The 16,250-nt window shown below is 44.3% G+C and overlaps 1 protein-coding gene across 2 annotated transcripts in view; it reads left to right on the top strand.

Moving 5' to 3' along the window:
- Window positions 1-11,688, top strand: part of LOC140398275 (arginyl-tRNA--protein transferase 1-like) — a 99,345-nt gene extending 87,657 nt beyond the window's left edge. For both annotated transcript variants that reach the window (XM_072486759.1, XM_072486758.1), the window contains exons 11-12: window positions 969-1,089; window positions 6,193-11,688. In XM_072486759.1, the coding sequence (XP_072342860.1) occupies window positions 969-1,089; window positions 6,193-6,434 (363 nt within the window). In that variant the 3' untranslated portion in view covers window positions 6,435-11,688. The remainder of the gene's footprint in view (window positions 1-968; window positions 1,090-6,192) is intronic.
- Window positions 11,689-16,250: the final 4,562 nt, after the last annotated feature.

Genomic DNA, 16,250 nt, shown 5'->3' with positions numbered 1-16,250 from the left:
CCCACTTCTTAGTTCTGTTCCATTTGTCTGCTTTAAGTTTGCCTCCAGTTGTGGTTCTGAAGCGAGCAAGAAGGGACTGGGCTGACTAAACACTTGACTCCATTTAGAACGTTTCATATGACCTGACATTTCTGTAAAATACATTTTCCTTTATTGATGCCAATGGATGTTAGAATGCTACAAGGTCTCTTTGCTCTATAATTAACTATGCTTTAGTACCTATACAGCCCATCTCCCTATTGTGTCACTGCTATTTATACAGTTTTTACTGACCAATTTGTCATTGAATTGTCCTCTCTGACCTCAGGTGGTTGAGTTTGGCAGATACAAGTGTTTATTGTGAAATTAGGCGCCTTTGTGATGTTTTGCCTGATTTCGTTTTTACTGGAATGGGCCTTGTCCTCATTGACAGGACAGTAAGAAGTCTTACAACACCAGGTTAAAGTCCAACAGGTTTGTTTCAAACACGAGCTTTCGGAGCACTGCTCCTTCCTCCGAAAGCTAGTGTTTGAAACAAACCTGTTGGCCTTTAACCTGGTGTTGTAAGACTTCTTACTGTGCTCACCCCAGTCCAACGCCAGCATCTCCACATCTTTGACAGTAATCTTCTTTGTTCAGTTAAATGATTTTAAATGATGTGCACTTGGAACAGTCGGTCTCTGCTGCTCTCTTTATGCCTTTAGATTTTCCTTTATAACCAACAGCCTGTTTGGTAACCTAGGTGACATTGTGGGGTCCCAGGTTTCGTGTGCTTGCATCCAATACTGTGATCAGTTGTCTCTTTACCCTATGTTTGTGCTGCAAGCACACTTTTGTTGTGGCTTTAAGCAGTAATGTTTTGCATCTGGCTGAGGTGAATGGAATATGATCTGGCTCAACTGGACTTTTGGTTAGTTCTTACTCCACACAAAATGTTTGGAAGGCTTCACCCTGGATCCATCGAGTTGACCCTATGTTTTCCATCATAGCTTCTGTACCAGCCAACGGAGCTGCTGTGTCCTGTGACTGGGCACTGGGTACCTGTGGAACAATGTTTGGCCAAGCTGGAGATAAGCAAATACTCCAAGCTTTATGACGGCGAGGAAACAGGTTGGTACCAACTGCTAATCCATATATTACTTTAAAACCTTGTGTAAGGCTCATACTTCCTGACCATTAGCCTTACGCTGGTGCAAATGGATAAAAATAGTGCTGGCATATACAGGTGCAGGAACACTCATTGGATAGTTACCTGTGTACATATAACGAGACACCTTGCTTTTGTGGCCAGGTGGAGATGGTGTTCACTGGCATGCTTCAGGCCTTGCATGACCGGTGGGTGACGTGGGGAATGGGGTGCATCATCACCCCTCCGGGATGACATTTTGATGTTTTCAAGTTTCCTTTGGATGTTTTATTTTCATTGCAGTGCCCCACCAGAGGCTGTCACTCCTGTCACTTTTATTGAAATTATTGATTATTGTTTTATTAAAAAGAGCATAAAGAGGACACCTTTCCGTGACTGGTGGGCGCCGTAGGGGCTGGAGTGCTTCATCTGGCCCGGAAGCAACTTTTTAATTTAATTATGTAACTTCCCTTTAAAGTTTTGTCTTTTTGTTACAGTGCCTCTTTAAGGGGCCGTCAGGTTTTTTTTTAGTTTAGCTAATTTGTCTATTTAATTTTATTGGTAGACGCCCTTCCATGGCCAGTGGGTTCAGCAGTGGCTGGAGTGCATCATCAGCCCTGGAGACATTAAAGAAAACTTCCATTAACATAATCTGTTTTTTTGTTACAGTGACCTTTAAGGGGCTGTTAATTAGTTCATTTGCCAATTAATTCATTTGTTCTTTTTACTGTTGTGTTGAAAAGAGTGTAAAAAGGACACTAGGACCCCAAGTAGCTCACTTAAAGGGAAGCTTTAGGTTCAGACCTGCTCTGTGGCTGGGATGGCATGGGAGTAGCATTGATCTGGATTGAATTTTAGCTGTGGTTCAGTTGGTAGCACCCTCACCTCTTAGCTTTCGGTTCAGGTCCCACCCCAGAGCCTGAGCATGCAAATCAAAGCTGTCACTCCAGTGCAGCACTGATGGAGCACCGCACTCTCCGAGGCTCAAGGCATCCCTTAGCACAGCCGGTAGTGCAGGCGACTGTAGAGGTTTGCAATGCCAACATCCTTGGGTTGCTGGTTCAATTCCAAAGGAGCCTGTTGTTACTTTGAGGCTGGAGCGCATCATTAGCCCTAGTAATGACGTTTTAATTTGATGTTTCTGTTGCAGGTAATGTATACTGCTTCCTATAAAACGGGTTGATTGTTTGCTCAGCTGATTTGATTTTCAAAAGAGTGTAAAGAGGCATAACACATAAATGATACTGTACAGGATATGTTACTCAGCTAGTAGTTTTCTGAGCTGGACTGATGCTGTAGGTATATGGGATCGAATCCCAACATGGCAGCTGGAGAATTTAAATTAGCTGATTAAAGAAATCTGCAGTTAAGAGCTCTCTCCCGTCAGGAGTGGCGGCTAGAGTCCGAGAGTTGCTGCTCCAGAATTCAGACCTTCAATGGGTTCATGTCGCTGGCTGAAGAGAGGGCTCTGAGTGACCTGGTGACCAGAGTTGGACATGGAGAGGACGACGGAGAAGCAGGTTGGATATCGCCAGAAGAACTTGTGCAACATTCATCTGAAGATAACACCCAGCTCGCGGCCCAAGCCATGGAGAGCTGTAAAAATGTGTTGCTAGGCCCAGAGTGCATTGTCAGAGTTGAATCAGATCAAGTGCCTGGAGCACTCCCATCCAACTTCTAATCAACTCCAGGTTCCAAAACCTCCCTTGGGAACCTCCACTTCCTCACTCTTATTGACTGTCCTGACATGCCATTGGCATTCGGGCATGCTTTCTGGGGTCCTCCAGTGGAGGCCTCTGTACGCAGGAGTCCTCCCTTTGCCCATCAGGGATTTGGTGTAATGGACATTACACATAGCAATCCCGTGCAATATAATACTAAGTTGAATCATGAATTCCCAGGCCTTCTGGATGTTGTGCGGCCTCGAGGAGTTTCTGTTCCATATTTATGCAGAGTGTGTGAGATTGCAGCCCTTCTTACATTATCTGAAGAGGCTGCCCCTCAATTTCCAGTTGCCCATCCAGCCCCACCTTCCTGATCTTTGGCCATTTGGGGCAGATGGCAGCGGGCAGAGCAGAGGACCTCTTCACAGGGCTGCCCCTGGGCCTGGCCAAGGTTGCCATTAACAGGCAGCGGGCCGTCGAGGGGGTCATTCAGGCCCGACTGCCTGTATCTCTTCCATGGTTACGTATGGGCCGGGCATCCACAGAGAGGGAGCATGTGACATCAGCTGATATGCTTGAGGCCTTCCATGACTAATGGGCTTCGGGAGGGCTGGAATCAAGCATCGATGTCAGGAATGAGGTTTAAATTCAATAAGGTTCCTTTTAGAGTTTTTATTTTGTTACAGTAGAAAGTGTATTTTTTAAATGGGGCATTTAATTTGTGTTAGGTGCGCAAAACAGGTTTGAAGAGATATTTATTGGCGCAGGTGGCAGAGTTAAGAGCTATAAGTTCATGATGTCTCACTTTGTGAATAAATCGAAAACGGAGTAAAGATTCACTTCTAGCCTCCTCCTTCACCACCTGGCTGTAGGAAGTTTACCACTATGCCCTCAGACACTGGAATTCATGCCAAATATATGACAAAATAACCCAGTGGTGTAACAGTAAGGGAGATGGTGGCATAATGGTAATGTGGACTAGTAATCCAGAGGCCCAGGCTAATGATCTGGGGACAAACATTCAAATCCCATGACAGCAGATGGTGAATTTATAGTCAATGAATTAATATAAATCTGGAAGGGATAGCTAATTTCAGTCATGCAAGCCACTCGGTTCAAGGGCAATTTAAGGTTGGTGTTAATGCTGGCTGTGCCAGTGATGCCCTCGTCTCTCAATAGGTTGAATGGCCTCCTCCTGCACTGTAACAATTTTGTGATTCTGAATTATCACCTGTTTGATCTGAAGATGGTTGGCAGTTTCAAATTCCTAGGGGTGCACATCTCCAAAAATCTGTCCTGGTCCACCCACGTCGACACTACCACCAAGAAAGCACAACAGCGCCTATACTTCCTCAGGAAACTAAGGAAATTCGGCATGTCCACATTGACTCATACCAACTTTTACGGATGCACCATAGAAAGCATCCTATCAGGCTGCATCACAGCCTGGTATGGCAACTGCTCGGCCCAGGACCGCAAGAAACTTCAGAGAGTCGTGAACACCGCCCAGTCCATCACACAAACCTGCCTCCCATCCATTGACTCCATCTACACCTCCCGCTGCCTGGGGAAAGCGGGCAGCATAATCAAAGATCCCTCCCACCCGGCTTACTCACTCTTCCAACTTCTTCCATCGGGCAGGAGATACAGAAGTCTGAGAACACGCACGAACAGACTCAAAAACAACACCTTCCCCACTGTCACCAGACTCCTAAATGGCCCTCTTATGGACTGATTTCACTAACACTACACCCTGTATGCTTCATCCGATGCCAGTGCTTTTGTAGTTACATTGTATATGTTGTGTTGCCCTATTATGTATTTTCTTTTATTCCCTTTTCTTCTCATGTACGTAATGATCTGTTGAGCTGCTCGCAGAAAAATACTTTTCACTGTACCTCGGTACACGTGACAATAAACAAATCCAATCCAGTCCAACTTGATTTTGCTCACACTCCCCATGTGGTAGCTCTCCAATCTTTCTCAATGTAGGACATCGAAAACAAGATAATGAGCCAGATGCAGATCAGTAACTGTTTTATTTTACAGCACATGAGCATAAAGGGCAACTGTTACAGAGTCACTCAGTCATCAAGATGAAAAGATATTTGCATAATAATGCAACAAAATGAATATGCCACGCTGCTTCATAACAGTGGGTCATTTCACACGACTTTCAGTAACTTTTTAACTGTCTTCCTACATGCTAACTTTCGAAACCTGGTAAATGTTTGAATTTGTACCAAAACCCTGATCAGGTTCACAACGCAACCTATGTGGGACACGCACTGTGGGTGCATTTGGCATCCCAAAGCCTCTCCCAATACTTCCAAGGCCAGTGTCAGGAGTGCGCTCGGCACTTGCCCAGGTAGTCACAATAGTGACAAGCTCCTACCTAAACCTGATGGGAATGAATTTCCTTGGGTATTCAGAACATAGAAGCAGGAGTAGGCCATTCAACCCATCGAACCTCATTCAATACGATCATAGCTGATCATCCACTTCAATGCCTCTTCACCCACACTATCCCCATATCCCTTTACATCACTGCTATTTATAAATCTATCAATCTCTGCATTAAACATACTGAATGACTGAGCTTCCACAGTCCTCTGATATAGAGAGTGCCAAAGATTCGCATCTCTGAGTAAACAAAATCTCATCTCAGTCCTAAGTGGCTCACCCCTTATTTTGAAATTGTGCTTGTTAATTCTAGACTCCCAACCAGGAGAAACATCTGACCTGTAACTGCAGAGAGGTGGTGGTAGTATCACTGGATCAGTAATCCAGAGACCTATGGTGATGCTCGGGGTCCCGGGTTCGAATTCCACCATGGCAAATGGTGAAATATGAATTCATGAAAAAAACATCTGGAATTAAGTCTAGGAATGACCATGAAACCATTGCTGATTGTCTTAAAACCCCATCTGGTTCACTAATGTCCTTCAGGAAAGGAAATCTGCTGTTCTTACCCAGTCTGGCCTATATGTGACTCCAGATTGGCACCACAATGCGGTTGATTCTTAACTGCCTCCCACTGAAATTGTCCAGCGTCGCCCACATCCCAAGAATGAGTTAAAAAAAAATCCTGATGTACAGCCCTACCTTGGGTGGAAAGCCTACAAAAAGGTTCAGGAATGGCCAACTTTGCTCTTTGTTCCTTTGGAGACGCGGGTATTAAGGAACCTTCGGAATGAAGGCAGATAGATGGAGCAAAGATATAGATGAGGCATGATCTAACTGAATAGTGGAACAAACGTGAGGACTAAATGATGTCCTCCTATTCCGATGTCCCGAGGACTCCGTCAAAGATGACTATTTAGAAATTTTACGACCGTGTTAGCCATGGGCAAATCTTCTGTTCAGCATTACCATCCAACAAACTGCACAGAGAAATATAATTCATTTTCATTCTTATTTCAGCTGCTGATCCTGGCTTGTCCACTGAAGGCCTTTGGTTCCTGCAGAATTTCCGGGAGGCCCTGAGACCCTCTTCCTCCACCTCAGTTCAGACAGAAGATGCCATGCTGGTGGTGTCGCACGAGGACCTCGTCTCGACCCACTCCTCCTCTGCCTCTGCCTGGTGGCGCCACTGCCCCTGCCTTGTCCGTCTGTTGAGCTGCTGCTGCTGTACCAGTTGTTGCCAACGCGAGGCAGAGAGCTGACCACTGGCACTAGCCGCCGAGGGACTGCAATGTTGCATTTGGAAGGTCGGGTGTGTTTTAAAAAAATATCCAGGGCTCTTGAGCTGAAAAGTGGAGAGAAAGGGAGATGGGGAAAAGCCAGGAAGTTTCTGTTCCAGGTCTGGGAATGAGAGGGGAGAGCAACAGGGACTGGAAAAGAAGGATGTGGCCTTCCAACAGACACGTCAACTTACCATGAAACCACTTTGAACAGGGAAAATGTCCTCAAAGCACATTTGCACAAAATCCTATGTTTACTTCGCTCTTCACAGTCCCTTAACCTCTCTTCCTTCAGTGCAATATCTCTCCAAAGCAGATAGAATGTTCGAAACTGCAGTTATAACAATTTGAGTTTACAGATTATGGGCTTGAGCCATGAATGGACCCTCTGAGGAGAACACTTGTTCGTTGTTGAAGTAACCTGAAAAAGATGTGCTCCGATTAGGGTGAAATCAGAATCTGGAGGCGGCACAAAGCGGACCGCAGTGGGAACGAAAATCAGGTGTTTCTAGAATATTCTAAGGACTGTCTCCACGTAATGGCAGTTTTAAACGTCTCAGGCATTCAATGATAAATGTAATTTTGTGACCAAATCCTCCAGTGAATCTGGGTCACAGCAACCCTAGTTCGCAAACCATCTTACGACATTGGTGAAATGCGTTTATTTGACAATCCTGCACATATGACGTTGCGGACTATCACACTTCAATGGTGCCATCAGCTTTTGGAAGGCACCAGCTGCCAGTAGGGGCTGTTTAGCACAGGGCTAAATCGCTGGCTTTAAAAGCAGACCAAGGCAGGCTGGCAGCACGGTTCAATTCCCGTAACAGCCTCCCCGAACAGGCGCCGGAATGTGGCGACTAGGGGCTTTTCACAGCAACTTCATTGAAGCCTACTTGTGACAATAAGCGATTTTCATTTCATTCATTTCATCCTCGCGGAGCAAAATCAACCGGTTCTGTGTGCTGCAGAAGGAATTCAGCTGGTCAAGTGTTCTGCCCTCAAGTTGAAAGTGATAGCATCTGAATGGTATTTTGTGCAAAGTACTCTAAATCTGATTAAGTTTGGGTGGGGATTTTCTGATTAGGCTTGAGGAATTCCACATAAAGGGAGTGAACGAAAAATTATTTGGTCCGTGGGGGGGGGGGGGGGGAAGGGAAACTAGAAGGTGTTTTGTGCTTTGGGCTTTTGTACAATGGCAGTGAAATGGGAATGACGGTGGACTAATTGGGATCAAGTCCACGAATCCTGAACCAAGGCTGGATCCCGACAGCATTGTTGAAATGATCACTTTTATACAAATCCCTGAAAAATAAAATGTGTGCCTTCCAAAAGCTGATGGCACCATTGAAGTGTGATAGTCCACAACGTCATATGTGCAGCTCACACTGACTTTGTTATAATATCAGTCACACTTCTCGAAAGGTGTCACTATAAATACGCTCTCAGGTGCTCACCTGCACTATTAGGAAGCCAAAGATGCGCCTGACAGAATGTGTTCATAAACAAGACCACATCGTGACCACTAGATGTCACAAATGCACATTTTATTTGTAGTCACACCTAGTGGCAGAAAATCAATAACGACAGCTGAATGTTTGTTTATTTTTTAAAGTTTCAATCAGAATATCCTGAGAATAGGACCTGCCCTGTCAGACATCTCACCTCGCCTCTTCCTTTGGTCAGAAATGTACTTGGCTCACACACATCCATCTAGTCAGGCTGCACGTTGACATTTGATTTATAGGCCCAACTGGAGCTGTCAACCCTCCCAAGACTGCCCTGGAGTGTCCAGGGTTTAAAGATGTATCTCTTCTTTGAACACTTCCATATATTAGTTATAAAAATATAGAACATAACTGTTTGGCAGCCAAGAATCCCTCAATCGGGTGAGGGAGAGTCTAGCTGCTCTCTGACTGGTGTAGGAAGGTGGTGCACACCACAAGGATGGTATGTTGGGTGACCAAGGGTGGGATTGTAGGGGGGGCATGTGATGGCCTCCAGGAACACATCCTATCAAAGTTGGCAACCCTGGTGCCAATGGGGTTGCCATGACCTCTTTCGATATTGGTAGCGTTATTGGGTAACTCAATCTGTAGGACAATTATTTCCACTACTGAGTGGCCAAGACATATTATTTTTTTCCTTCTCAAAATGCTAGATAAAGGGTGAAGGGTCATGGTGTTGGATATCATCAAGGCTGCAAAGGGCAGGAGGTAAGGTGATTCAGAGACATCCAGCATGGATTTGAAAAGCCAGTATAGTGTAGGAGAGTGCCACATTTTATGAAGGGATGGAAAAGGTTGAGTTAGAGACGGGTGGAACCAGGATTTCAAGACGGGTGGAATCAGGAAGGCAAAGTGTTAAATTTATGCTCAACTTCATGGAAAAGGGGCAAGCATTCCAAGTGGTCTCATCAGGTGTTCAAAGAGAGTGCTAACCCCAAATTTTGGTTCATTCAGGCAGGGGATGTGGGTATCGCTGGCAAGGTCAACATTTGTTGCCCATTCCTGATTGCCTTTGAGAAGATGGTAGAGAACCGCTGCCTTGAGCTGCTGCAGTCCATCTGGCGTAGATACAATCACGGTAGCAGTTTGACACAACTGAGGTGCTGGTTAGATCAATTCGGAGGGCAATTAAGGGTCAAACACATTGCTGTGGGTTCGGAACCAGCTGTGGGTAAGGACAGCTGACCCCCCCCCCCCCCCCCCACTGAAGAATATTAATGAACCAGATGGGTTTTTACGATAATCCAATAGATTTTAAGTCAACATTACTGTAACTAGCTTATTCCAGGTTTAATTAAATTATTACAATTTAAATTCCACCGGCTGCAGTAATGGGATTTGAACCCATGTTCCTGGAACATTAATCCAGGCCTTTGGAATACGAGTCAGGGGAGACAATGGCGTTGTGATGCCGCAGGATGAGTCATCCAGAGGCACGAGGACGTGACTTCAAATCCAACGATGGCAGATAATAAAATCTCAAACTGAAAGTTGGCATCAGTAATGTTGATTCTGAAACTATCAGAATGTCCTAAAAACCCATGTGGTTAACTAATGCCTTTTAGGGAAAGAAATCTGCCGTCCTTACCCGGTCTGGCCCACATGTGACTCCAGACCCACAGCAATGTAGTTCACTCCTAGCTGCCTTCTCTAATGGCCTAGCAAACTATTCAGTTCGAGGGCAACTAGGGATGGACAACAAATGCCAGCGAGGCCCAAATCCCATGAAGAGCAAACAAAAGTCCAGCAACACCACCACTCTGCTGTGGCTTTAAATTAGAATCCCAATGCTAAAGAGGAAAGGTTGATGTTAAACAGCGGACACTGTGGAAATTAAATGATAAAGTGAGCAAAAGGTTTGTAGAAATGTTGAGCTATTTTCCAGCGACTGTTTGTGGGCTGTTTCTAGTGTTTCTTGTCAACCCCTTCATGGCTATGTCACCGAAGACTGGCCTAATGGACTGTCCAACCCTTGACAATTGCTCTTTCTGACTTTTGACCGACTGGCTTCAAAAAAAAGTTCCATAAAGCAAGTTACAGCAATGAGGTAGTCCGTTATTGTTTACATTACTGATGAACATCATCACCTACTTTAGCCGTGTGGGTGTGTCCTTAAATAGTGCCAAACTCCCCCATCAGCCTTTTAACAGAATCGGCTTCTATAATAAGGTGGGTTACCATGGTTACTGGAACAAAAAATTTGTAAGACTTAAAATTCCTTTAGGCTGTGGGTGGGCCTGATCACAGTTTCTCCGTTGAGTTACTGTACTGTGGCATTCCAAGTCTGCTTTTAACCCTTTCAGTCCCTGAAAGGGCAGCACGGTAGCATTGTGGATAGCACAATTGCTTCACAGCTCCAGGGTCCCAGGTTCGATTCCCGGCTTGGGTCACTGTCTGTGCGGAGTCTGCACGTTCTCCCCGTGTGTGCGTGGGTTTCCTCCGGGTGCTCCGGTTTCCTCCCACAGTCCAAAGATGTGCAGGTTAGGTGGATTGGCCATGATAAATTGCCCTTAGTGTCCAATATTGCCCTTAGTGTTGAGTGGGGTTACTGGGTTATGGGGATAGGGTGGAGGTGTGGCCCTTGGGTAGGGTGCTCTTCCCAAGAGCCGCTGCAGACTCGATGGGCCGAATGGCCTCCTGCACTGTAATTTCTATGACATTGCTCCCGGTGGCTTTTTGTGCTCCTGGTAGAGTGGTAGCAATCAATTTGTAAAGGGTGCTGTACTTGCTGCAGAGCTGGGGAAGGTAGAGGAAGATCACTCCAGGTTCCAACTTCCGATTGCTATCAAATGACCCCCGCTCAGGATATGTACTTGAGTAGATTAGGTGAAGATGGATTTGCCCAGTTGAAGATCGTACCCTGGAATTACTGATTGAGACCCAAGAATGCTGTAATGAGAGTCTCTGTTTCTTTATTCTTTCAAGGGAGGTGGGCATCGGTGAGGACCAGCATTGTTGCCCTTCCTTAATTGCCCATGAACTTGAGTGGTTTACTAGCCATTTCAGTGGCAGTTAAGAGTCGCCCACAGCCACAAATAGTTAAGTATTTCCTTCAAATATTGGATAAAAGAATGTCAAATAAAAATGACAAAAACTTGCATTTATATAGCACCTTTAATGTAGTAAAACTTCCTAAGGGGACCAAAGCCATGGGAGTTTAAAGGATCACTTTATCATAAGTGAGAGAGGTTGAGGCATTAACACTACTTTAAGCTATAACATTGTAATTCCAGACTACAGTTCCCAGATCCAAATTTTGGAATTCAGTTGCTCTGTCCACAAACCCCTTTATAGCCAAGATTTCCCAATCCAACGACCCGAATATCACCACTCGCTTTTGTGCGGTTTTGACCAAAAACATCAGCTTCTTAAAAGTGCATCTTCCGGTCAGAAAAATGACACAAAAAATAACTCTTAATGTGTAGTGAACCGCTCCGCTCGTACGTCTCCAGGACAATGTTCGAACGTTAGTGTGTGAGGGTGAATCGTTCTTTTAAATTAAACTTGATGCGAAATACCCCTTAAAGGGGCAAGCACAAATTTCATGCACTTGCTCATTCCAAATGAAGCTTCAGGTGCGATGTAGACTGGATAAAGTGTCTTTGGTATTGTGTCTGTAATGTTTTATTGTATAATGATTCAGACATTTGCAATACATTCTTTTCTAAACAATACTATTTTAGCCTTGTGTAAAATAAATGAATAAAATTGAAAGTGCTTATATTTTACATTGACTGAGGGGGTCCTTTTTATGTTTATCGATCTCGTCATCCAAGAAGGGAAGTTGCAGCCTTCAGAAGTCTGGAGTAGTCGGTCCAGTAGTCTTTAAAAATAAATTTAGAGTACCTTATTCTTTTTTCCAAATAAGGGGCAATTAAATGTGGGCCAATTCACTTACCCTGCACATCTTTTTGGGTTGCTAACTTTAGGTTGGTTCAATTGGCTCTGTTTTATAACCTTCGCTCTCAAGTCGCCAGGTATCTTTATGATACCGCCACGAGGTTCAAGTTCAAGTAATGATCAATAACTCAACACACCAATTAGTAAGATTCAAATCAAAACACATTTATTATACACAGTAATCGCTACTCGTGCACAAATTCTACTTCTAAGCTACTTCTACAACCAACAGGCCTGTACTTAATTTCGGACTGGCCCACCAGGTCAGGGGAACAAATGGCCTTTCGTTCGGAATCTGCAACTCCGGGATTCCAAGCCGGTATGGACTGGTAGCTAGGAGCACCTATCTCGTAGCGAGCGTTGACTTGAGACTTACTTCAGGGATGCGGCAGCTTGGACCGTTCGCTCTCGGGTTGCTTCGCATTGCTGAGTGACCCGGTCAAGAAGAACGTTTTGAACTTGGGGCTTAACTTTTATAGTCCCCAGGGGCTTCCCGCCTTTCGGGGCGGACCCTGTACCTGGTTCTAAGTGATTGGACTTCGTTCCAATCGCTTGGTTCGATTTCTCCAATACTGGAGCGGTTCCCTGATCGATGGGCGGTCTTGAGGTGTTTGTTAACCTCTTTTGTGTTGGCTCCTGCTGGCGCCGGGGAGTCTGGCTTAGTTTTGTGTGTCCCAAATGTTGCTATTGTTTCCGGGGATTGCTCATTAGTATGTAGATGGCTGCTACATTATTATGCTGATGGTCGCTGGTATCGATGCTGTCTGGGTTTTGCAGAGTTAAATACACAGCAAACCTGCACCTGCTGGTTTCTGCCTGTGTTGTCTGAATTTCCCTTCAGCCTTTGCCGTTCGCCATTTTAAATCAGGACTTGGCCAACTCAGGTGGCTACAGAGGTGAGACCCACGCAGACATGGAGAATGTGCACATTCCAAGCATACAGTGTCCTCGGCACCGTGAGGCAGCAGTGCTCACCACTGCCCAACGTGCTGCCCCGGATGGCCTCGTAGTTAATTACTTATGTTTTTAATGAGCAAAGTATTTTTATAGCCAATGAAATATCTGAACAATTTGTGCACAGCAAGGTCCATAGTTGAATTGTTATAACAGCCGCTTTGAAAATAAATGGTAAATAACTCAAAATGCTTAACTCGTTGAGAAAATCACTTTGCGAAATTCTATAATAACCAGTTAATCTATTTTAGTGGTGTTGGTGGAGGAATGATTATATACCAGTGTAAGAGAATGTAAATAATGTATTTCATGGAGTCAGAGACATGGAGGAAATGTAGACTTGAGGGCTAATGTTAATACATAGCCTTCATTGACGGTGATGTATGGTCACAGCAGTGTACACTGAGGGATAGTTCTATGTGAAGCCTTGTGTTAAGCCTTGTCCTGTACATAGACAAATGTTTAATAACAGTTAAATGTTTACTAACTGTTTGCCTCCAGCAGTCTCTATCAATTGTGACCGAGAGCATCTTAAGGTAAGACCCATAACAGAATCGGAGCGTATACAAAAGCAAAATACTGCAGATGCTGAAAATCTGAAAGAAGAAAAGAATATGCTGGAACTACTCAGCTGGACAGGAGTAATTGTGGAGAGAGAAACAGAGTTAACATCTTGGGTGGATGACCTTGTACCAGAACTGATGAAAGTCTGTTCTCAATACTATAAAAAGTCAATAGGTAAAAGTGCAAAAGAAAACGTTGATAGTATTGGTCCCTACAGCTATCGGGAAAGATTGGACAGATTGGTGATTTTGCCTTTAAGACTTAGACCTGATAGATGTCTTTATAATAATAAATGGCTTGGATATGGATATGGAGAGAGTGTTTCCATTTGTGGGAGAGTCCGAGACTAAGCGGTGATAAATAAAAGAAGGTGGCCAACCTATTCCAAGGGGGAAATACGGAGAAATATCTTTACTCCGGAGACTAGTGAGAATACAGAACTCGCTACCACAGGAAATAGTTAAGGCAAATAACTTGGATGTTTTCAAAAGGAAACTAGATGATTACATGCAAGAAAAGAGAACAAAGACATGCTGAAAAGCTGAGGTGAGATTTATAGAATGGGAGGAGGCTGGAGAATAAATACTAGCCCAGACCTGTTGGGCCTATTTCTGCACAGTACATTATCTGCAATGTTATATAAATTCATCGATTGTTGCCCTGAGTCACCCCTTGCTTCAGCTCATTATTGCTGAAACCCTCATCCATGCGTTTATTACCTCTAGACTTGACTACTCCAATGCAACCTGGCTCGCCTAGTAAATCCTCCATAAAGCTGACGTAATTCAGACTCTGCTACCTGTGTCCTAACCTGCACCAAGTTCCATTCAACTATTATCCCTGTGCTCACTGATGTACACTGGCTCCCATTTAAGCAACATCTCGATGTTAAAATTCCCATCCTAGTTTTCAAGTTTGTCCATGGACTCTTCTCTCTTTCTCCTCACTCCCCCCCCCCGCCCCCCCCCCCCCCCCCCCCCCAAATCCTTTCCTATCCCTGTGATCTCCTTCAGTCTCATAACCCTCTGAGTTATCTGTCCTTCTCTGGTTTTGGCCCCTTGGGTAACTCTGATTTTAATTGCCTTCACCATTGGTGGCTGTGCCATCGGCCAGCTTGACCCGCTGCTCTGGAATACACTCCCTAAATCTCTCTACTTCTTTCTTCCTTTAAAATACTTGATAAAACCAATGCTCCTGTGAAGTGCAATGGGCCATTTTATTACATTAAAGTAACTGCAGAAGTGCAAGTTGTTTGTTTATTTATCTTCAAGATTAACAGACTGCATGGTGATTCATTCAGTTTAGTCTTTTAAAATGAGTGATGATATGGAATTAAGCTCAAACCAGCAGAAAATTGTGACGTGGATAAGAGGGCCAAAAGATTTATCTTAAAGCGTTCAAAAGAAATGCACTTGATTCCTTCTCTGCCCACCAAATATTATAATTTCAGTTGCTTTCAGTAAGTGTTTACTCCATTGCAGGTGACAATAGCCTTGATTCTGATGGCACGAGCGAGAATGTAAACCAGGCCACATGTCTGCTTTCAAAAGGTTCAAATCTGTCAGTCACATTGACTTCCATTGTGATTTTTATATTACTATTACGGGCAAGTTGAGATAGATTTTACTGTTCAGTCAGCCACCCATTCCAGCTGTGATGTGGCCATTACAATTTTGAGTCTTCAACTTCATTTGAATTTGTCAGGTGAGTTGAAAGGTGTCAAACAGGGGCTCACAGAAATTATTCAAGTCTTGGCTACCAGAAGTACCTTCTCTTCCAACACCATGGAACTGGTCACTGTCTGCATTGCCTAGACTCTGAATAGTTGCCACCTAAAATGGCAATCAGAGCCCTATTTGCATTGACACAGTAGCATAGTGGTTAACCTCAAAGCGGCAGTGACCCGGGTTCAATTCTGCCCTTGGGTAACTGTTGAGTTTGCACATTCTCCCTGTGTCAGTGTGGGTTTCCTCCGGGTTCTCCGGTTTACTCTTATGGTCCAAAGATGTGCAGGTTAGGTGGATTGCCCCTAAATGTCTAAAAGGTTAGGTGGGGTTACAGAGCGTAAGTAGGGTGTTCTTTTGGCGGGTCGGTGCAAACTCGAGGGGCCGAATGGCCTCTTTTTGCACTGTAGGGATTCTATGGAATTCCCTATTATCGCAGTCCCTCCAACTTAACTATTGGTGAAAGACTGGTAATGCACTTTCTCCAGTACCTCTATATCATGCCTATAGGCTGGAGGTCAGAGCTCAAAGTCCTAAATAAGTTTAACCTAACTTCACAACTTTTGAATTTTATACTCCTAGAAATAATTCCCATTGATTTACAGCACTTTAATGTTCATCACCTGTAGCAGTGGCAATGTGCACATGGAATATCTGACCCACTGATCACAGTTCCTTCATTAAATATTTAAATTTGAACAGTATGGCAAATGGAAATGTCACATTGGTATAGGGAACACGCCTTTTTGAAGCCGGAATAAAGTACATTAAGAGGGGAGTAGCGAGAGAGTCTTACTCAGCATCTACTCCTTGCTGGGTCCAGCTTGATGCTGACACCAAAAGATGGAAAAGCATTTTGCAGCTTGCCAGCTTGAATCATCTGCTGCTGGCCCAGGATGTTCTAGATTCAAACCTGATCCAGACTCTGATGACAAAGAGGAGCAGTACTGAGGTAAACGCGCATTACCTTCTTTCCGAAAAATCACATTGTACGGTTCGAAGGAAAGCAGAGAGTTCTTCCTTGGATATGGTGAAGTGGATTTTTACAATACCCTCTAAGTCACTTCCATAAATGATGTAAAATAAACTGTGGACTCGCCCTTGCCAATTTTTACACTATCACAAAAGCTAAGACCTGGAATTTTACA

The sequence above is a fragment of the Scyliorhinus torazame genome, chromosome 21, assembly GCF_047496885.1.
Source record: "Scyliorhinus torazame isolate Kashiwa2021f chromosome 21, sScyTor2.1, whole genome shotgun sequence".
Classification (NCBI taxonomy): Eukaryota; Metazoa; Chordata; class Chondrichthyes; order Carcharhiniformes; family Scyliorhinidae; genus Scyliorhinus; species Scyliorhinus torazame.
Note: the sequence above shows the minus strand (reverse complement) of the source record. Positions and strands in the feature narration are given on the sequence as shown.